The 24,395-nt window shown below is 36.8% G+C and overlaps 1 protein-coding gene across 1 annotated transcript in view; it reads left to right on the forward strand.

Annotated features, from left to right (window-relative positions):
• Positions 1–24,189, forward strand: part of LOC145029837 (uncharacterized) — a 61,731-nt gene extending 37,542 nt beyond the window's left edge. The window contains exons 3-5 of the mRNA XM_078978291.1: positions 21,477–21,849; positions 23,351–23,495; positions 23,721–24,189. Coding sequence (XP_078834417.1) covers positions 21,477–21,849; positions 23,351–23,495; positions 23,721–23,877 — 675 coding nt within the window. The 3' untranslated portion in view covers positions 23,878–24,189. The remainder of the gene's footprint in view (positions 1–21,476; positions 21,850–23,350; positions 23,496–23,720) is intronic.
• Positions 24,190–24,395: the final 206 nt, after the last annotated feature.

Raw genomic sequence — 24,395 nt, forward strand, 5'->3', positions numbered from 1 at the left:
CTCTATAATCGTCCAACATATATAAGTTATATAAGGTTTAACTTAGATAAAGCGTTGAATATAGCGGGTCTGCCCCAGGTCCACAACCCAACGAGGAACAGGAGATGAGGCGGGCACCACCAATTCTAGGCCAATCATGACTAAATTCTTATATGACTCAAACATGTACGCTCAGCGATTATAGTTGAAGTCTAACAGTTCTAGATGCAATATAGTTTTAATAACATAATAACTTTGTATAGAGACCCGGTACTTTGTATTTGTACCCCCCGGTACTTTGTATTTGTACCCCTTTTTGTATAGAGACCCGGTACTTTGTATTTGTACCCTCCCGGTACTTTGTATTTGTACCCCTTTTTGTATAGAGACCCGGTACTTTGTATTTGTACCCTCCCGGTACTTTGTATTTGTACCCCTTTTTGTATAGAGACCCGGTACTTTGTATTTGTACCCTCCCGGTACTTTGTATTTGTACCCCTTTTTGTATAGAGACCCGGTACTTTGTATTTGTACCCTCCCGGTACTTTGTATTTGTACCCCTTTTTGTATAGAGACCCGGTACTTTGTATTTGTACCCTCCCGGTACTTTGTATTTGTACCCCTTTTTGTATAGAGTGTGTTGAGTGATGTATCATAAACTATACCTATTATAGTTTATCTAAAATGAATGTAGACCTTACTAGCAAGACCAAAGGACCCTTGGGGACCGGTGGTATACAAGCCATTGAAAGTCCATTTACGTTGTGTCGGATCGGTAAAACCCAACACTCCGTAAAAAAAATGTCTTCGGGCCTTAAGATCAGGTCATTGGGCTAGCTAGGCTCAACGAACAAGATTTTACACTTGTGGGGCCCAAAGATGGTGCATAGACGTCTGTGCACACTCGCATGTGTATGTATAACCAAACGTTACTTGTATGAATCGTAGTGTTAGTAGTTGTAGATTTTTATTGGCTCGAGACCGAGCCAATTCGTTTAACAACGACTTTTGGTATTGTAATGTATTGTATTTCGTTGAAATGTGTGCGAATAGAAATCTTTCTTGTATGAATGTACCTTTCTTGTACGAGTGCGTAGAGTGATGTATCATAGACTATACCTATTATAGTTTATCTAAAATGTATGCAATATGTATGAACCCTTTTATGGAAATGTATTAGTGTTATAAATATATTCAAACTATACTTTTTATAGTTAAATAATACGTGTTCCAAAATGAATGGATAATGTTTAATATGAATGTCTTAGTTTCAGTTCATAATGATAAACTAATCAAGGAAACACATTCAAACATTAAAACTTATGATTATACACTTTGCTCAACATAATACAAAGTGTTATGATATTTACATGCTATTGGTAAAATTTAGCAATTCTGCCCTGTTTTGGAAAAATCATAGAAAAATCATACGAAGTCGAAAACTAGATCCGTAACTTCTGAGAGTTCACAAAATATGTCTAGTTTGCTCATAATTTTTATCACAATTTATAATGACCTCTAATTTGGGTGAAAAAGTCCAAAATCACAGACTGGTCCGGATTGTTGTTTGAAATGATAGGCAGTTTTGTAAAAATCGCCATAAATTGTAGAAAAATCGTATGGAGATGTGCAAGTAGCCATTTTAAAGCTAAAAACTTGAACTATTTGCACCTTGTACAGTTTTGAAAACAAAAATGTGTAAGATGCCCAAAACAGTCCGTGAATGGAGTTGAACTTTTCTGATGAAGGCTGTTAGAAAAATCTAGTTATGTTCTTAGTGTTTTAACTTGTATTCCCCCCCTGAAAACTTGAGAAAACATGAAAATGTAGGGGTATGAACTCACCTTGAGTGATTTCAGTAGATACGTGTTGAAGAAGGAAAGTGTTCAACCCAAGAACACTTGAAGAATCACTTGAAGATTCGAAGCTCTAACACAAATATGAGAGAGTTTGTCTAAGATATCCATGATTTGAGTGGAAATAAATGAGATAATCATAAAGAGAATGGATTATGCTTACCAAATGTGGAGGAAAAACTCAAGATCAGCCCTTGAATCTCGAATTTCTAGAGAGAGAAAGTGAGAGAGGAAAGAGTTTGATCTTCTTGTGAAATGAGAGCAAAATGAGAGAAATGAGGAGAGAGGATGAATAATCAGTCCTCAAAACTCGGGAAGAGGGTTAATTGAGTGGGAAAAGACGTTGATGTGACCTAGGTAAGGTGGGGAGGCATGGCTGGTCAGAGAGTGGGTGTGGGGCGGTTGCTTGTGACTGCGGATCAATAACACTGCTTGAATGCGAAGTTGGATTTAGCTTTGCTATAAGTTTCAATCGATTTTGAAATTAAGTATTGTTCGCATTTGTATGAGTGTAGTCGATGAATCGATAAAGCAAGAACATATGAGTTTTGTGAATCGCATTTGATTGATTAGGTTAAAATGCGAAGGGATGCGAAGGGTGTAAGAATGAAGATGCGAAAGTGATTAATGCGAAGGGATGCGAAGGGTGTAAGAATGAAGATGCGAAAGTGATTAATGCGAAGGGATGCGAAGGGTGTAAGAATGAAGATGCGAAAGTGATTAATGCGAAGGGATGCGAAGGGTGTAAGAATGAAGATGCGAAAGTGATTAATGCGAAGGGATGCGAAGGGTGTAAGAATGAAGATGCGAAAGTGATTAGTGCGAAGGGATGCGAAGGGTGTAAGAATGAAGATGCGAAAGTGATTAATGCGAAGGGATGCGAAGTATTTCACAGTAGAATGCGAATTGGGGAAGAAAACAGAAGATTTCAAATATTGTCCCTGGAGTTTCGCATTTTTGGAAATAAATACTCAACTTCGCAAATGGGGTCATAAAATGATGAAATTGCAGAAGAGTTTCGCATTTTTGGAAATAAATACTCAACTTCGCAAATGGGGTCATAAAATGATGAAATTGCAGAAGAGTTTCGCATTTTTGGAAATAAATACTCAACTTCGCAAATGGGGTCATAAAATGATGAAATTGCAGAAGAGTTTCGCATTTTTGGAAATAAATACTCAACTTCGCAAATGGGGTCATAAAATGATGAAATTGCAGAAGAGTTTCGCATTTTTGGAAATATAAATGAAAATATATCTTTTGTTGTTTTAATTAAGGAAATAAATATTTTATATGAATACTCACCAGGAAAAACGCATATCATACATTCCCGATGAGTATGCATCATTGTTTTATCAGTTTGGCTCGCCACGTACTACAGTTTTTAGGTTAAAGAGATCTAGTTGTACGTACTTTTCGATTCATGTTTTCTTATTAGAGTAGTGGGTTGTTTAGTAAATACTGAACGTAAGTCCAAGTACACAAGGGTTAGTTGAGCTGAGAGGTTTGACTTGTTGACTTTATTTGACTTTGAATTGACCAGAATTTGACGGTTGTCACATGTTACAACGAAACGCCTTAATTGCATTTAACGTGGTTCCGGAGCAGGCTCTCCTGCAGCTGTGATCCTGAGAATTTTCCCATCTGCGCTAGAGTTCTTTGCTATCGGGTAATCTTTCATGAAGTGCCCTACTTCCCCGCATTGGTGGCATGCCTGGGTAGTACTAGCTTTGGCGACGGGATTGCGGTGTTTAGCCAGAGTTATGTGGACACGAGTGCCTTCCTCGTTACTCCACCTTGAAAATTGTTTCTTAAATCGTTCTGCGTTATAACTCATCTTGTGTGTAGGGTTAGTCCCAATGAAAGGGGATTGAGTGATGGGTCGTTTCTGTGCTCCACAGTCACGAGCATGGTGCCCTATGTTCAGGCAATTGCAACATTGCATCTCATGGCAAGTCCCATGATGATGGAAACCATAAGTATCACACTTCGGGAGTTTTCCCTCGTATGGCCTGCTCAGCACTGGGATGGCAGGGGTTTCCACTTGTTGCGGTTGCATAGCCAGCTTATGGGATTTCTTGCATTCTTTCTGGGCTTGACGCTTTCGTTTCTTGTTCTTTGTCTTTCGGCTTTGCGAGCCAGTGACTATTACTGTTCGTTGGTTTCCCGGTTTGGTACTACCATCTAAACTCTTGACTCCTTCTTCTGTCTTATTGGTGTTGCCTGAGTTGATGTGTGTAAGGAAAGTTGTCACAAAAGCTGCTACTGCAGCTTGTAATGTAGCGGTGTCGATATGGAGGATAGGGATTTCGGTGCTCGGCTGATCGTTTTTGGATGACGACATGATTCTGTAATACGAAAATAAGGAATTTGTGAGCGATTCTGGTTGACCTTGATGTACTTAGATTGTTCGTGTAAAGAGTACGACTATGTTCTCGAAAGTTTGACCTACATCCCTATGATGCAGTCCTAGTACAGAATGAAAGTATGTTCGTGAAGGTTTGACCTGCATCCCTATGATGCAGTCCTAGTAACGGGTGGAAGTAAGTTCGTAGAATGGTCTTAAAACGTTCGTTGTTCGAGCTGAGGTATCGTGGGTTGGTGAATAACAAGATCCAACCACTGAAGAGACTTGGAAATGTCTCCGGAAATAAATAACTATAGTCCAATGACTTGACTAAACCATGATTTAGATATACTCTAATGAAAGAATGATAAGAGTACTTAAATGAAGAATGACACAGAAGTTAGCCGGATGTCAATATCTTTGATATTCACGATGTAAAGATTCTGGAAAATGACCTTGTAAAGGTCTTACATCATATCCGTAAAAGATAGTTCCTAACAGCATAAAGACCTAGCTAAAGTACTTACGGAACAAGATAATTTCATAGAAAATGCCAGATCAGGCATAGACAAAAAAACACGATTCCTTTTAATAAGGGAAATAAAGTAAAGCGTCTACTACTGGCGACGGTCATCCCTCTGGTGAACTCGTAGTTCAACCAATTGATGTTCCATGTCAAGTAGGTGTCTTTCGCACACCATCTGGCGTACCCGGAGCTCTATGACTTCGGCTCGTGATTCGGCCAGTGCTTGCAGCAGGGTTTCATGGTTTCTCTCTGATCTCTCATGTGCATCTTCTAGATGAATGGTGCGGAGGGTATGCATTCTCGCATCGGTGACAACTTCGGTAGTATCTCATTTCGGGCCACTCTGTGAACCAAGATTGGCAAGACTCTATCTTATGAGCCCCCATTGCTCAAGTCGTCAATGCTTCGGTCGCCAATAAATGGCTTAGACTGACCTTGTCCTTGGCTCCATGTTTCCAAGCATTCCACTCACTCAGGGTCGGGCCACGAAAAGTCGGACGAGGGTTAGGAATTGGAAAGGGAGCTGCTCGGGGTAGGTTTTCAACCTCTGGTTCGGAGTTAGCATCATACAAAAGGTCTTCATCATGGTGATCATTCAAGGGGAAAAGGATGATAATTCTCTGGTTATTCTCCAAACCAACCAGCTATGACTTCATTCGGAAGATACTGGTTGCCCAGGGGATGGAGTCCAGCTATGTTTTCTATGCGAGAATTTAGGGTAAGAGAATAATTATTATATGAACTATCTAGATAATTATTTAGAAAATCTTCATCAGTTACATCGCTATTTGTGAAGTGCATACCAGCTATGTGTAATCTAAACAGGATAGACCTTCGAATAAGTGACCTTAATTCCAAATTCACACAGAATAAGGGTAAGGCAAAATTATCACAGATTCTAAGTCTATAACATCCTAATTACATATAGCCTTAGTGTATCCACTTAGCAACTATCAACTTATTAATGAAGATCCCATTTTAATTGTCAAGTATAAAGTACTTGTAGTAACACCAAATACTCCTATAGTATTTTAAATTTATAATGTTATGTTTTATTGTTCTCATTGTGGTAGGGTTGGTAAGATTTTAGCATTATTGCAACCACACACTTAAACTTAGGCACATGCTAGTCAACTCTCGGATAATATAGGTGATCAGGCTATATCTTCCCAGTCTTGACCATATGTCTCTAAGCCTACTTGTGTTGCCCAACAATCGTAATTCTTTTGTACTGTCCTAGTGACACTGATTTTAGTATGAATGCAGCACATATACTTACTTAAATATTTTACTATTTAAGTATAAACTCTTGGTCAGAGTATTTTTAATCCCTTATGTATTTATAGTTAGTATATCTTTTATTGGTTGATATACTTAATTCACTATAAACAATGCTCTGATACCAATCTGTCACACCCCAAAACCAGGAATGGCGGAAACGTTCTGGGGCGGAGGACGTCATGTATAATATCAACAACAATGTAAAGTAGTAAACAAGCAACAACATCATCCATTGCATTAATAATATAATTATTATACAAATGTGTTCTGTCAAATTTTGATAAACACTAAAGCATAAATCAAAATGAAAGATAAGTCTTGAACAAGCTCCATCTTCCTTTCTCCTTGCATCGGTACCTGTCTATGATGACCTGAGGATACAAGTAATTTTGAAAGCGAGTATCAGCTTTAAAGCTGATGAGATCATAAGTATTTAGTGTCTTAATTTGTATGTAAGAATATGTAAGTCTATGTATTGTAAGTATTGAGAATGTATATGAACTGTAAGTGTTTGAAAACCCCTAGAATCCCTATGATTCCTACTAGTATATGAAGGTGTCTTTTACCAAGACCTAACTGTTCTGAATGTAGTCTTCTACCAAGACCTAACTGTTCTGAATGTATGTTTCTTGTAAGAGTATGTATTTTCCCAAGTATCACTATCATTATCCAAATATATAGTTTCTACATTATTGTGCGTCGTGTGAATGTTCACGAAGTGAATGTAATGGGAAAATGAAATAGTACTATGGTGTAGTGCTATAAGAACTACTGCCGTACTAATTACCTTAAACCGGATTTATATTAAGGCATTATGTGATAAATTGCACCATACTATCGACTAGTAACAACGACATAATGAATGGTCGTAATAACGGAATGACGTTTGGCACCCGCAGACCTGCAGGTCCGGCTGTAGCTAGCAGCAAGGTGTAGGATTGTCAATCCAGTATAGATCTATATGCAAACTCACGCTCTCCCTCCAAGAGAATTTTGGCTACAACTTGAGCCATGACATTTAAGTCATGCTCCGATTTAAATCGCAATAATTAACGTATTCTTGTATATGTACTGTAATGAACTGTTCTAGCTGTAATGTAATGAACTGTTCTAGCTGTAATGTACATGCTCTCTACCTAGCAAGTATAGTAATGTAATCGTTCTAGTATAGTTGTATATGTTCTCTTCCTAGTATAGTTGTATATGTTCTCTTCCTAGTATAGTTGTATATGTTCTCTTCCTAGTATAGTTGTATATGTAATGTACTGTAATGTTCTAGAAAGTATTGACTCATGAATGAACTGACTCATTGTATGATATCGCGTTCTAGTAATTGTTCTAGTATCTTCCTAAACTACCCTATGGTAGTTTACTAGTAATCTATCTGGTAAGTATGGACATGGATGTATACCCTTGCTACCCAAGGGCATATGTTGAACTGGAAGGACCTTTTATGACTATATATGTACACATGATATATAACTAATATTTAAACAACTTTCGGACGAATACCCAATATCCCACCAGACCACATCTCAAGGCGCGAAAAGGAAATAGGGTGGATAGCCTTCCTAAGTACTTTAAACATTTCTTATATAACTATACATATAGAGGCATGCAATTTATAATATAAAAGCATAAACAAGTTTTGTAAGACATTTGAAACATAAATATTATTTCAAGAAAAGATCGACTTGATGTCAATCTATAAAACAATTTGAAGGCATAATTTTGATGAAGCATTTTAAGTAGAAGGAAACATTTGTTTGAAACACAGTTGTAAATAAGTTTGAAAGGTAATGTACGGAGTAAGATGTATAGTGTAATAAGGAGTTTAAAACATATAAAATGTTTATAAAAATCATTTGAAGGAAACTGTTTGGTAAAAACGGCTAATGAGTAGCCAAATCATTTGAATGCTGTATATTAATCACATGTGATTGATGTAATAAGTAATATAATCCTACTTACTAATCACATGTGATTGACATAATAAGTAGCATGATTCTACTTGTATCCCCCCCCCCCCATAAAACATTTAAAACGGTTTAAAACATTAGTTAAGGGGTATGAACTCACCTGCAGTAAGTGACTAGAATTGAACGGACTGCTATCGTACGGAAGGATCGGACAAGTGCTTGGTGTCAAGTGAAGACTTAGACACACACAATGATCCTAATTACATATGAAGACATATGTATATAAATAATTAGTGATTAAAACACTATTTATACAAGTAAAGCCATTTAAACGCGAAGAAAAACACCTTTGGTCAAGTGCTAGGAGGCTAAAGGGTTGCAACAAAGGAGTGTAATGCCTCTAATGGGAGTTTATGGTCTAAAGACCATATTTCTTGGAGTTTACGGCCCAGGGGAGTAAGCTCCTTACCGTAAACTCTCAATAAGCCCCTAAATGAAGTCTATCAATTGTACAACTCATGTGGTGAATTGTTTCAAGGCTAAATCAAGTCTTGGGGTGCCATATCAACTCCTTTAAGGAGTTTACGGCCATGGGACCATAATCCCTTGGAGTTTACGGCCGTAAACTCCCTTGGGAGGGTTCTTATGGTGTTTTCAAGTCTCAAACATTTCTAGGAACAAATCTGGGCTTTAGTACTTGGTTTTAGAAGAGTTTATGGCACATTTAGCACCATTTTATGGAGTTTACGGCCATAGAATCTTTTGGGCCGTAAACTCCCTCACTCTTGGTGTTCTAAGTATTTTAACTAGTCCAAAACTCATCTAGGTACATGTCCAAATTGTCTCTTGGTGTAAGGAAGGATTTAGGGTGTCCTTTGACCCCTTTAAAGGAGTTTACGGCCCAAGAATTACTCTTGGCCGTACACTCTTCACACTTGTGCTTTCCTTATGTTTTCTAGGTTCTACACACTTAGGAGTACATGTCTAACATCAAGTCCAAGCCTTAGGTGTCTTAAAAACACCATTTGAGCATGTTTCAAGGGAGTTTACGGCCTAAGCTTTTCTTGGGCCGTGAACTCCTAACTTTGGATGTTTCTTGGTTGATTTCATGTACTTAAAAAACTTATATACATGTCCAAGGTAGTTACTAAGCACGGGGGACAATCTAGGCTCGGTTTCGGGAGTTTACCGCCCAAGAACACCTTGGGGAGTAAATTCCTAAATCGAATGATTTAGCTATGTAATCTATGTTATGAACACAATTAAAGCTTTAGAACACTACTAAAAAGAGTTACTCACAATTTGGGATAAAAACCTGAAGATCCGTGAGAGAGAATTTGGCTTTTCTCTAATTGGAATTCAACTAATGAACCAATTTGGTTCAAAATTCTATTTATAGTCTTGAGATTTTTGGCAGAAAATATTTTTATTCCTGGAACGAACTCTAATGTCCTAGAGTAATGGAATAACAATGTTTCACAAAACCCTAGTGCAACCACTCTCCTAATATCTTCTTAAGTGTAAATCCTGAAAAACTGCCAAACTTATACTCGAAGTCTGAATTTTTCACTGTAACTGATCTACATCTATTGGCTTGATATGGTTTGTTCAGAATGGAAATTTCGGGTTGTCACAATTAACAGCTTTGACTCGTAAAGGAGCTACGTATACGTGGAGTGAGAAGCACGATGAGGCATTCGAGAAACTAAAGAAGAAGTTATGTGAAGCACTGATACTTTCTCTACCCGATGGAGTCGAAGATTTCGCGGTTTATAGTGATGCATCTGGAGTCGGGTTGGGTTGTGTTCTGACCCAAATAGAAAAGGTGATAGCATACGCATCTCGACAATTAAAAGAGCACAAAAAGAACTACCCTACTCATGATCTAGAGTTGGCAGCGGTAGTATTTGCCTTAAAGATATGGAGGCATTACCTCTACGGCACGAAGTGCAAGCTCTTCACTGATCATAAGAGTCTCCAGTATCTCTTTAATCAGAAGGAGTTGAACATGAGGCAACGACGCTGGCTAGAACTTCTCAAGGACTACGACTGTGAGATACTTTACCACCCGGGTAAAGCAAATATTGTTGTTGATGCTCTCAGTCGGAAAGTCAATCTTGAAAGGAAAAGGCCAAGAGCATTAAGAATTGAAGTCATCTCGACGATTGTGGAAAGTATCAGGAAAGCTCAAGAAGAAGCCTTAGAGAAGAATGACCGAAAGGAAGAACGTTTGGGAAAAACGTTAGTGTTCGGTACAAACAGTCGAGGACTGAAGGTATTCCAAGATCGAAATTGGGTACCTAAAACGGGAGGAATAAGAGATCTTCTGATGGAAGAAGCACATAAGACCATGTACTCAATTCATCCCGGTAGCACTAAAATGTATAGGGACTTAAAACCCTACTACTGGTGGCCAACGATGAAGCTCGATGTTGCAAAGTATGTGGTCGAGTGCGTAACATGTGCGAGGGTTAAGGCACAACATCAGAAACTGTATGGGAGTTTAGAACCTTTACCTGTACCCATGGGTAAATGGGAAGACATCACCATGGATTTTGTGACTAAACTGCCCAGAACGAAGAATGGTCACGACATGATTTGGGTAGTCGTGGATCGTTTCACCAAGAGTGCACACTTCATAGCCGCCAATGAGAAGTGGTCTATGGGTAAGCTCGCAAATGCTTACGTGAAGGAAATTTTAAGACTTCACGGTGTCCCTCTTACGATTGTGTCAGATCGTGATAGTCGTTTCATGTCGAGGTTTTGGAGGAGTCTGCAAGAGGAATTGGGTACAAAATTATGTTTGAGTACTGCTTACCATCCACAAACCGATGGTCAGAGCGAAAGAACGATTCAGACGTTGGAAGATATGCTGAGAGCATGTACCCTCGAATTCCAAGGGAATTGGGACGAGCACTTACCTCTAGTAGAATTTTCCTACAACAATAGTTTTCACTCGAGCATCAAGATGGCACCTTATCAAGCCTTGTATGGACAGAAGTATCGTACGCCGTCTTGTTGGCTTGAAGCCGGAAAGAAGCAGTTTATGGGCCCCGAGATAGTCCATGAGACTGCTGAGAAATTGAAGGTGATTAGGGAAAGAATGTTAGCAGCTCAAGATCGTCAGAAGAGCTATGCTGACAAGAAAAGACGACCGATAACCTTCGAAGTTGGGGATTCCGTTTTGCTTAAAGTCTCACCGTGGAAGGGACTTATACGATTTGGGAAACGAGGAAAGTTGAGTCCAAGGTTTATTGGACCGTTCAAAGTTCTTCAGAAGATTGGGAACCAAGCTTACAAGCTGGAATTGCCCAAAGAACTCAATGGTATTCATAACACCTTCCATGTATGTTATTTGAGGAAATTCATGGGAGATGCTCCCGACACAATTCCAATCTCAGAGTTAAGAATGGATGAGAATAAGAGGCTAATCGAAGAGCCCGAGGCAATTGTTGACCGTAAGACTAAGAAGCTACGACGCAAGATGGTCGACTTAGTGCTAGTCCGATGGAAACATTCGAATGGGCCAAATCTCACTTGGGAAACAGAGAGTGACATGATGAGTCGCTACCCTCATCTGTTTGCTGATGCATGATTCCGGGACGGAATCATCTTAAGGGGGAGAGAATTGTAACGCCCGGGTTTCGGGGCTAAGCATTTTTAGATGATGTAATAGTCTAGGTCAACTATTGTAACTCTTTTTGATGTAATAAAGATGAAATATTCTAATTCTATGTGAATTATGTGTATTTGTGTGCTTATTACTTTATTATAAATATATATTTAATAAAGAATAAAAATAAGCGTCAAAATTAAAGTGTGAGATAAGTCCGATATCTCTACATAAAGTTGTAGTGGTCGAAACAAGGATTCCGAGGATATAAAGAACGCCAAAATCCGAGTTATAACGAAGAAGTTATAGCCCGTCGAAGTTTTACGGCAAAACCGACACGACACCGGGAGACGTAAATAGTGAATTTACGATGAAGGGATTTTTAGCCATAGTGATCTAAACCAAATTTGTAGTATATGTTAAATCGAGAACATCCATAAAAAGAACGCCGAAATCTGACTTCGTATGAGGAAGTTATGATTTTTCTAAGATTCGGCATAGTAGTGCACGACCCGAAACTCAAATTTTAGTTCGAGCGGTTTTTGGCTTACGCAACGTAAATGAGAGTTGAAGATCTTATTAATAGGAAATCAACGGTAAAAAGACAAACAAAAACAGAGTCCGTATGTAGAAGTTATGAATTTTACGCAGACATTTAACAGTATAATCTCCTTGTACTGTTAAATTTAAGATCAGTCGAGAATTAGCCGACGGAGTCAAAATGAAAGTTGTAGATCTTATTATTACCTAAGCGTGGATATAAAGAATGTCAAAAACGGAGGTCGTATGTGAAAGTTACGGATTTTAGAAGTCGGAAGTGTGTTGTGCGAAAATGGGTGATGTGGCACAATCTTGGCCATTGCTTTCTCCCCAAGGCTTGCCACCAGATGGTGACATGTGGCACCAAGTTCAGCCACATTTCACCCTATAAATATCACCTCTCCCACCCTCATTTTCTTCACACCTTTCCCATTCTTTCTTCCCTTTACTCTCTCTCTCTCTCTAGAACCTCTCTCTAGCCCCGAAATCCCCTGAAAAGCCTAGGGAACCTCCCTAGCACGAGGCAGAAGCCCCGGAGTGCTCGATGGCTCCGAGAAGAAGAGCTTTTCGACTCAGAAACGCTGCTCCAAGCAAATCCTAGTTTTCTATAAAACCCGCTGTAAGTGAGCTACGCCTACGCTATTTTTAATATAGCTTTTATTTAATTATAGTAACGTTATTAGGAACTTATAATAAATACTTGGGCTATTGTTATGGGTTATATAAGTATTTTTTGACGCTTATATAATAATAATAATAGCTAGACTATTAATTAGTCTCGACGAATAATAAACTAAACTCTAGTGGTAATAAATCTAGGTTTCGTCGAAGAAAATTCTTTTTAAGAAGCGAAGCGCTGTCTGAGTTCAGAATCACCACCTTTTCAGGTGAGTGCATAGTTACTTTCATCTTACACATAGATATGAAGTATTTTATATATTACGTGCTATGTGTGCATATTATCTGTATACTTGTTATCTTTGCTGGATGAATGTTTTTATACAAGTTTTAAATGATTTAAACCGTATATGTATTTTATATCTACAAAAATGTTGGGGTAAAACATGGGTAGATGTAATAAGACGTGTGTGATAAAATGATGAGAGGCCTCAATGTTGTTGTTGTTAATCTAGTCATCTAGCGGAGTATAGATGACGACCACGGACTCTTCTAGACAGTCCAGTGGAACACTAGCAGGCTCGCAACCTGTAGGTGTTTGTGAACAATGTGTTCACCGGTGTACTCCATCCCCCACATGGTTGCCTTTAGGACATTTATTGCTGAGGAACCCCCTTAGCAGTAGTGTCCGTCCCGATGATGATCCTTAGGATAGGTCCCTTATGGTAGGTGTTTAGGGACGTAAAGTGAGGATAACGGGAACGGGTAATCGGGTTATTGTTGATTGATGAAATTAATAAACTTATTTATTGTGGGTTGAAAACCCTATGTGCTCACCAGGCTCCCAAGGCTGACCCACTTAGTTTTATGTATTACAAGTAGTGGCGCATGAGCATAGGTGTGGTGTTTTGGATGAGGGATTACAGATATAGGCCTGTAGATATGAAATAATGTAGTAAGGCTTATATTGTACTGTTTATGCTTTTGATCTGTACGAACATGACATCCCAAGTCTTTTAATGAAATACATTTCTATGGACATGATTTTGATAAATCTTTATCATATTTTTGTTTTGGGGACAAATTCTGCAACACTTTCATTTAAAATGTAACTCTGATTTTTTTTAAACAAAGCATAAACAAACCGGTCTTTTCTGGCCGTGATTTTGGGGATGTCACACACACCCTGTATCAAGAATCCAAGAAATAGCATGGGATGAATCATTAGATTTAATTGTGTATATAACTACAAAAGATGGCTTGATCTTTCCATCCTGGATGGCTTGCAGATATTCCGGGCAGAGTCTCTTCCAATGCCCTATTTTGTGGCAATGATGGCACTCTGCCTCTTTTGGGTTAGGGTTGGGCTTAGCAGGATCAACCTTGGTCCCACTAGAGGAGGAACCATCTTGGGACTTTCCCTTGCGGTGGTTCTTCGAAGAGGCCTTCCTCTTCTTGCCCCTTCCCTGCCCAATAGCCAAAACAGGAGCAGCAGACGGATTGGGAGATGGTGCAACAGCCTTGTCCTTAAGGTTGCTCTTAGCAGTCCTTAGGAGCCCTTGGAGTTTTCTTAGGGTGACCTCTTCCTTGTTCATGTGGTAGGTCATCCTAAATTGGTTGTAGCATGAGGGCAAGGAGTGGAGAAAAATGTCGATAGCCAAATCTTCCCCAAAGTTGACATTCAACTTGTGAAGATGATCGACATACCTTTGCATCTTTTGCAAGTGTATGGTAAGAGATTATCCACTTCCCATTTTAGCAGTGATCATATTCGTTATGATCTCATAGTGCTCTTGCCTCGCGCTTTGGTGGTATCGCTCCATCAAGTCTAGATGCATCTCATAAGGATACATGTCCTCATAGGACTTTTGGAATTCGGAGTTCATGGTGGCTATCATGATGCAATGGACTTTCGTTGCATCACACTCATGTGTTTCAAACATAGCCATTTCTTTGGGAGTGGCAATTTCTGGATTGATCTTTTTGAGCTTCTCATCGAGAACATACTCCTTGTCCTCATAACGCACGATCGTGCGAATGTATCTTATCCATTCGCTAAAGTTCGATCCATCGAAAGTCACCTTTTGACAAAGGCTCGTTAGCGTGAATGAGCTAGCAGCAACGTTGTTTGCGTTAGACATCTACAAATAGAAAGGAACAAAGTCGATTAGAATTAAGTCCCTAATTAACACCCAAAATGAAAATTTAGGGCTAGGACCCAACAACATTATTTACATATTAGAAAAGGGATGCCATGATCCAACATGCAAACAATTTGGAGGTAAGTGAATGACGATTCAATAATTCTTCACCATGAAAAACATAAGCTTTAAGTTTTAAATGTATTGAGAATTCCTATATTTTGAGATTCATTGAACTTTTCAATAGCATGTTTAAATCTCGATATGCCCCTCTAGTTTGTGACTGGGATACCGAGGATCACAAAGCGGGTGTGAATAACCATGCAAATCTATATGGTGCCTTCATTGTTACAATCACCTATTCGATGTGCCAGTAAACCACACATGCTCCACCGAACTATGATAAATAACGAATCACCCTTTGCCACCTTTTTTTAGAACCAATTAGTGTGCCGGTTAACCACACACGCTCCACTAACATTTAAACAAGGGTGCAAAGTGTAATTTCATGGGATTGCATCAATTCACTTTTCCTAAAGTAACTAAGATTGGGAATTTTATAAAATAGTTTAGTTACTTTATGTAGATTCATTATACTTATTAATGAGAAGAGGTTTGCCCTATCCTACCCGTTCGGCTAACGACCCTCCACCAGTCAAGCAAGCGGTAGGTGTGAGTGTACACCCATTAAGCGCCATTTTATAGGCAGCAACCTTATACCCACCTTATAAACCGGCTTCGTGAATTAGGCCTACTAGCGGTAAGACTAGCATTTTAATTATACATATCTATTCATTATGCTTATAATAATATAATAGTATAGGTTTGAATTTTAAACTTGTAAAATTCTAGGGTTTGAAATTTAAATTATTCAAATTAAACTTTTAATCACAAAACTTAAATTTCAAAAACTTGAGGACAAGTTTTAAACTTTTCAAAACATAAGGATCAAATAGCAAATAATGTAAATAAACAATTAGATTATCTCAATTTGATCTTATTCGATATTACTTGCAAAACAATTCACCAATTTAATTCAAATAACCAATTATTATCACATAAGGAAATTATTATTTAACTAATTGGTAATTATCTTTTGTTTGGTCAAGAATACACTCATATATAAGGTTAAAATCGGATTTTAATGACCCAAAACAGTTAAGGCAAGTTTCCTCAAGTAAAACAACAAGAAATCCCGAAACTCCCTCTTTCTGACGCTTGAACTCGCCGAGTTGGAGCTACTCGTCGAGTCCACAATGGAACTCGCCGAGTTCATCAAGCAGAAGACCAAAAATCGAATTTTTCAAGTAACAAGCAATTAACCAATGCATCAATTCAATAGAAATCAATCAATGCTCTAATACCACTGATGGGTTTGAGCCATAAGAACTTTCCTATGTGCACATGCAAACCCTAATTTCTTGGATCTAGGTTTCTTTAATTGAACATGCATGTATCCAAGACTTTCATTTCATGGATCTAGTGTAAATAAACAATTCATAGCATATGAAAAACAGATCTAGAAGAATACCTTGAGTTGCTTGTTTGATACTTCTTCTTCTTGGAGCTTAGAGTCACAATTGTCACTCCTCTAAAGGCTTACAAACACCAACTAGCAAGAAGATGATTTGAGAGAGAGGAAGGAGGGTGAGAAATCAGACCTAGGGTTTCTTGCCTTGCATGAGTGTCGATTTCCCTCACCCTAGGGGTCTATTTATACTATGGGATACTAGGGTTTTACCTTTAACCCTAATTGAATAACTTAGGCCCTAAGCAATACAAGATCCTCCTAGATATTAGGCTTGGACGAATTTTAAGCTTCCCAAACCCTAAATTTATCCACCCCATTATCTATAAGGACACATAGCCCAAAACACTATTATCACACATTTGACAGTTTATGCCCCTTTATTCAATTAACCTCCTTAAGTCACCAAATTAAGTCTCAATTAATATATGACTTATATTAAACAAATAACATTATCAATCCTTTTTAATATATTATTCTCATAATATATTAACAATAATATTTCTTCTCTCTTAACAAATCATCCTGTCAAGTTGCTATGGTGAAGGCAACCCAAAAGGACCATGCATAACCGGATCAAGTACTTACCAAATATAGACACTAATCCAACAACATATTCAAAGATGCCACAAAAACTTTCTGCTATAGATTATACCTTAAAGGTAATCTTTTCTAAAAACTCGTTTATAAATTTTATATATGTAAACTTTTACAAAATTATCACCTACGAGGCCCATTTGAAGAAAATACCAAATTTAATTAAATTGTTGGGAGATGGATTTGAGATCTTTTAACAGATGATAAATAAAAAAAAATTACCTCCACTATTACATACCCACAAACAGAAACACTTTTTTGATCATTAAAACATCACCTCCAGGCACTACAGGAAAACAGGCTATACAGTACACCCACATCTAATATAGTTGTAAATAAAAACCATATTAGAAAGGGCTAAATAAATATAATATGCCCAATTACAACATCTAATACGGTTAATGAGTTGTACTAACATGAACATCGTCTTAAAATTCAAACACCCTCTTGTTAAAATAAATTGTAATTAACATGAACATTGGAATGACAAATACTACTTGACAGTCCCTGAGTACTAAGTTCATACCAATCAATTTCAATATATCAACTTCTTACTCACAAAGACCACATTCCCTTTTTTAATTCTTGCCCTCATTGATATGTGAAAACTTGTAGAAGTCAACTCATTGTTGGCTAGTTTATCCAATATCAAACTTTCCTAGTGTAATGCCACTAATGAATTCATTAAAAATGTCTTGAGTTGACTGTTGATCAAATGACCAAAATGCCCTTTCATTCATGGTTTGGTTTGCTCACTTTCTTTCAGGTACATCAAAGAAGGATTAGAGAATTCAAAAAGGACAATATGGTCATTTTGGCATATCTTCTTTTGAGGATTCCAGATCAACAGTCTCAAAAAATTCTTATAGTAATTTTGATAGAATTTTGAGTCATGGAGTAGTTCAGCATCACCATTTGTTACTTAATCAGGGGTAAATATGTCATTACATACCAGATCTTTCATATAAATAAATGTTGTTTGGATATAGTCATTTTACTTTTGGTCATGTTAGTTACTACTGATGGTGGAATTTGGATACATATCAACATTTATTACAACTTTTGCATGTTGTATTTTGCATCAAGATTAATGTGAATTATGTGACACTGTTATGAACTCAAATTCCCTCAAGATAAATGATAGCTTCATTTTATTTACTTCTTTTTATAGTTTTTTTAGCACATTCCATTTGCATTTTAGTTAATTTCCATGCATATTTTCCTTTTTGTTATTTTTATGATCATTTCGGGTACTTTATAGTTTCTTGAGCATTATTGCAGATTTTAAGGAAACTAGAGGAGCGGGAGTGTGCGGGATCTTTTGGAAGGCGATTGGACTTGAAGAGCAGTGGGGATTTCGTGCTTTATAGCTTTGGAGGTGATTCAGGGAGTAGGCTTATCGATTGCTTGAAGGCGCAGAAGTGTTGAACTTTACATATGAAAGGGCGCGGGAGAATTCTTGAGTGTGCAGAATCGATGTTTAGGCGTTTGCAGGAGTTTTGAGTGATGTGGAAAGACAAATTGGGCTTTAATTGAAAAAATATTGAAGAAAAATGGGCTAGGAGCTGGTTGGATTCGAACTGGGCCAATGGATTAGCTATGGGGGCCCAAGACTTCAAGAAGCCCAAAAATCCCGTCGAAGTCACGCGGCCCGTGTAAGATTCCCTGCGGCCCGCGTGGATTCCTAACAAGGGCAATTTCGGGATTTTACTTAAAGCTCTATATTGGGAAGGTTGGTGTGCCTCTTCAGCCTTATCTTGGAGGTCCGATTTTGATACTTTCTCTCTGGAGTTTGGAGTACTTTTGAAGGCCAAGAACACTTCAAGAATATCTTCTTTTCATCTCTTGATTCTTGTTAAATGTTTGGTACAATCTTAACTAACTTTGTTTCTTTGAGTTTAGTCATGCTTGGCTAAACTAATCTTGGTTGACTTTTTGTTGAATCCTTTGAACTTTTGTTGAATGTTGAAGAATCCATGAACTTGTTCTTAAATCTTTATGGAAATGTTTTGTGTTTTATCATATTATCACTACTATTATGTTTTTATTCATGAGTTTAAATGTGTTTGTGATGATTAGTTGGCTAATTTCTTGATTAAGTAAAGGATCCTCAAATTAGCAAGCAACAAATGATTTTTGTGTTGTTTTTGCTTCACACAATCTTAAAAACATTTCCTCCAACATGGTGGTGAAAGCATTTGACCCCTATTGGATTTGGTGACTTTTTGGTTCTTAATGCTAGTTGACTTTCACTAATTACATGCTTAATGGAAATTGTGACTTTGACTAAGGAAATTGTTATGAGCTTCTCTAACCATTTTAACAACTAAGAAAAGTCTAGGTAATCTCAAGCTTTTTGGATTATTATAGCCAAATTGAGGATTTAAAACAAGTATTGCACCATTGGATTCTAATGATTTGTTCATCAAAAGTCAAAGTGAGGAAACTTTAAGTCAACCATCTCTCCCTTATTGATTTTACATCAATCCCTTATTTTTGTTGAAATTGTCTATTTAAATCATAGTTAATTCTAGTTTGTTTCAAGTATTTCAAAATAACCCCCCCCCCCCCCCGCCCATTATATTTTTATTGTTATTTTACAAGTATTTTTACAAAGAGATTTTTCATAGAGCTATAAATTGAACCAATCCCCATGGATTCGACCCCTTTACCACTATACAGTATTTTAGTGTGTAATATTTATGGTTATTATTTTTGTTGGCCTCGACAACCACCAATAAAAATAACACCACAAACTGTTGGGATAACAATTCTTCTGGGATTAATGAACAAAAACACACAGATTACAAGAGAATGATAAAAAAAAAACGAAATAGTGAAAGCAATTCGATGGAATCATTCTTTGGTAATGATGGAATCAGGGAAGAAATGGAATGGAATAACTCATTCCATTACCTTCTCCATTCCATCCTCCAAAAAAATAAATCTTGACATGAGTTGAAATTTCAGATTGTGATGTCAGTGAGCTCCTTTGGTCCTAGATTACCAACACATCATAATGCAGATAGTTACTTGTGTAATAAACTAACAAAGAATTTTATTAATTAGTAACAAAGTTTCACAATTGTTCCATTATTGTGAATTTTTTGTTGTAGTGATTATAGTATCAATGTCTTCTTGGCCTTTATTGACATTGTTTTAACTGAATAGGAAGTGGAAAAAAAGAAAGCATTTGATCTTCAAGATTACCTCTTCCAAAATTCTTGCTTTCAGGATCCATTGAGCAGTATCATGTATGAGGACATACCATTATCACCTGAAAATTGATAGTAAGAATCATAAATGGTCTTCAATATGAAATTCAAGAACAAATATGTAGACCATTGAAAAAGCAAAAATTATGAGGCATTATCTTTTGGCATTCATAGTTTCATGCAGTATGTACATACCAATGCATTAATTCTTCAGTGACTGTTGCAGAAACTAAATATATTATTATCAATATTTTATGCATAATTTTCTTGGATCTGTAATTATGTAGCTAAGTTAACAATGTTAGTAAGTCACACATGGCTAAATATAATAGGGCATGAATTGATTACAAGATATATTCATATGTTGGCCCCACTATAAAGAAACTTTAAAAGCCAAGCTTCTTAAAATGCTTAGATTGGTGTGTCATTCTGTCAACCAGCTACTTGTAAATCAAAAGACTAGACATGTAAGGTATCTACCTGATACCTTGTTGCAACCTTGTTGCCTAAGAACAGAAAACAAAATAGAACATGAAGGAAAGAAGGAAAGAAAACTGCACAGCAAGCAACTGGTGATAACAGGGGAAGAGAGACACGAGATTTTTTGATTTTGCTTGGTGGAAAAGAAAACTTTTATTGCTGAAAAAACTTTGATTTTACTGGTGATAACGTAGCATATTTATAATAAAAGAAAAAAGAGTTTAAGTCATACTCTAAAACCTGGAAACAAACATAATAAAAACAATTTTCCTAAAATGCCTCTGTAGGCTTTTTCCTAAATTACGCCAACAAAACACACAAAATTGCTCGGAGTAAATGAACCAAATACATATCACGTATGCAAAATCATAAAATTATGTCACAACATGACAACATTATCGGCCAATGAATCGGTAGCCTTTTTGCCTTTTTGGTAATCAATTTGCTTGCTTATGCTACATGAGAATTGGACATGTTTTCTTGCAATAATCAAGCCCATTAAATTTTGAGTCCATGCCATGGTTCATGAAGAACTTGAGAATTAGACATGTTTCTTGCGAATAATAATAATAATGAGAAATTATAAACATGGTTATGTTTAAAGTTATATAGAAAACTAAGAATATTTTGTTTTGGGTTTCTTAAGTTTAAATTAATTACTAAACTATTATAGAAAAAAAATCACAATAAACGTGAAAAAAATAATAATTATACACTCAGAAATAAAAGTTGTGGGTTTTTATTGTGTAGAATATTATTTCCGTAAAAATAAGAAGACCATTTGAGCTCGTTGAAGGAAAAAAAAAAAAAAAAAAAAAACAGATTTACTAATACAGAAGAAAAAAAGGGTAAAAAGAATTTGCAAACTTAACAAAATTGACCCAAAAGTCAAAATTGCAATTCTTCACTTTTGCTTATACGTGTTTGCTTATCACGAGAACGACGGAGCCTTCTGCCAACGACGCCTCCACCTCTGGCCAACGACGTCTCCGCCTTTGGCCGACGACGCATCCGTCGCCGGTCTCCGGTCGACGACACATACGAAGTCTCCTAATCCGGCCTACAGCTGCTTCCGCCTCCTCCTTCTTTCACATTGTTTTGGCCTCCGCCTTCGGCCAACGACGCCTCCGCCGCCGGTCTCCGGTCGACAACACATACGAAGTCTCCTACAGCGGCTTCCGCCTCCTCCTTCTTTCACATTGTTTACAGGTACGATCGGCCTTTCGGTGTAGTTGATTGATTCGTTGATTAATGTTTTGTTTATAAAAATGTCTTCTTTGTGTACGACATATTACTTCATATTGATTGTTGATAAACCTAGAAAGCATCATCAATTCTATTTTGTACATCTTTGGAGTAGCATTAGCATCCATTCATATAGTTTGTTAACATCATTGACTCTATTTTGTTTCCTTCATATTCCTTGTCTCCTTGATATGTTGAATATTATGCTAAGCTGTTGGGATCTTTTGCATCATTTATCAACGTGTTGTCTAGTTTGTTTGCAAGTAGATACGAGTTTGCCACAAACAATGTTTCTACTGAGTTCAATATCGAAAGCCTTGTAGTGTTGCTACTGGAGGCGTTTCTCCACTTAGTTCACACAATTTTGCGCAACAGCATTGTGTTTTAGAACACCTTTGTTTGGTGATCTTTTCTCAGAAGGTGGGAGGTCAGTGGGGTCCACCGATGGGTATGATGAATCTGTTATCACTACTAGTTCTGTTACAAACGTGCTTTTGCCTCTCCATGCTGCAAGTGAACTATTTTATATTCTTGAAAACAAGTGCTTTTTCACCTGAATGGAATTGTACATTATATGAGGATGCATGTTGAAAGCTTAACTCATATCATATCGATATCATGCTTTTGATTTTGACTGTAGAAAAGTCCAAAGGGTATTTTTGGAATTTTTTTTTCCATTTCATCAAACAACTTTTTGCCTCCAAATCTCTTTTCCTTTTAATGAACCCCTTGATGAGAGCATTATAACCATTTACTGTGAGATCATATCCCTTCTCCACCATTTCTCTATACAAAAACCATGCCTCCTTCATATTCCTTGCTTTACGGTGTCCTCTTATTAGAACATCATATGTGTTGGTATTCGGGGAAACACCTTTTCCCAACATACCCTTGCAGATTTCACTTGTTTGCATAAACCATCAACCAATGAAGTATAAGTTACAACATTTGGAGTTAAACCCATTTGAACCACCTCATTATGAAGTGAAAACGCCTCTTTTGTTTGACCGTTCGTGCAGTTCCCATCATCAATAAGGGCTGGATATAAATTGCATCATATTTCTTTTTTTTTTTTCCATCAAATGTAATTGTTTATTGCTGTATTTGATTATAAATTGCATCAAATGTAATTTTGGTCCTTATTTTTATGTTATATAACCATCAAGGTCTCTATCCTAAATGAAATGACTATATCACACTTTTTTGGGTATGATTTTTTTATGTTTTGGATGTTGTATGTGAAAAGATTAGGTGATGCATCTTTTTCAAGATTATTTCATGGATTCTTGAATTACCAAAACATTCTATACAAACATTATACAGAACATCAGAGTTGCTTCTCATTTCATATATAAAAAAAAAGTGTCATAATATTCTCATTAGTTGGATTAAGTCATAATCTTTAACATATCATTACCCTCATCATTTTTTGTGATCATTTTTATGCTCATTTTCTTATCAACAGGTATGAGGTTATACATCAGAAATTTACCATTACATATAGATCAGGTACTAGTGCAAACAACCAAGAGTAGGAGGATCTGTATGGTAGAAAGAAAAACCAGAAAAAGAAGTGTTGGTAAACCCAAATCAAAACATCTTGAAGCAAGGTATACATATTAACTAGCATTTGATATACATATTAACAAACATTATTTGAGTTAATATATGAATCAAGAGTACATAAAGCATTGAATTTGCTTTGAAAAGAACATAAACTTACCTTGGGTATCTTCGATTATATATATATATATATATATATATATATATATATATATATATATATTTGTTTGAGACTCTTAGAATTAATTATATGAGTGTTTATGTTTTTGTAGGCATACAATGGATCGTCCAGAAAAGAAAAAAAGAAGTGTGACATTGATTAGAGACCATTCCAAAGACTATCTATCAAATTTAACAGTTGAGTTTGGTTCAGTTGGAGTGGTGATCCATGTGTTCCGCAACATCCATAGAGTGGAATTGGCTGATTAATAAGGCTGGAATGCAAAGCCAGAATGGGCCGGAAGGAATGGGGATGTGAGACATCAAGTGCGGTTGTATATTGGTGTATTAGATGTGTATATAAGGCGTATTAGATGATACTTGATACATCAAGTACAGTTGTTTATTATTGGTGTATTAGATGTGTACATATGGTGTATTAGATGATACTTGAGACATCAAGTACGGTTGTTTATTGGTGTACTAGATGTGTATATATGGCGTACTAGATGATTGTATGGAATGGTATAGGATACATATAATACGGTTAAATAGTTGTACTTTATTATGCATGTAATCTAATATACACCCCTCTACTAATACGCCTGCTATGTACGTACTATATTCATAATTTCAACCGTACTATATTAACCTTTTTCTAGTAGTGAGGCTATGTGTACCGGATGATGCAAAACCCCATGTAGATTAATCAATCTTTATCATTTTCTTTTTTGTACTTAAGAAAAAAGCTTACAAGTATGATATCTGTTAAATTATGTAATATGTTT

Source organism: Lactuca saligna, chromosome 2 (assembly GCF_052625555.1).
Source record: "Lactuca saligna cultivar CGN05327 chromosome 2, ASM5262555v1, whole genome shotgun sequence".
NCBI lineage: Eukaryota > Viridiplantae > Streptophyta > Magnoliopsida > Asterales > Asteraceae > Lactuca > Lactuca saligna.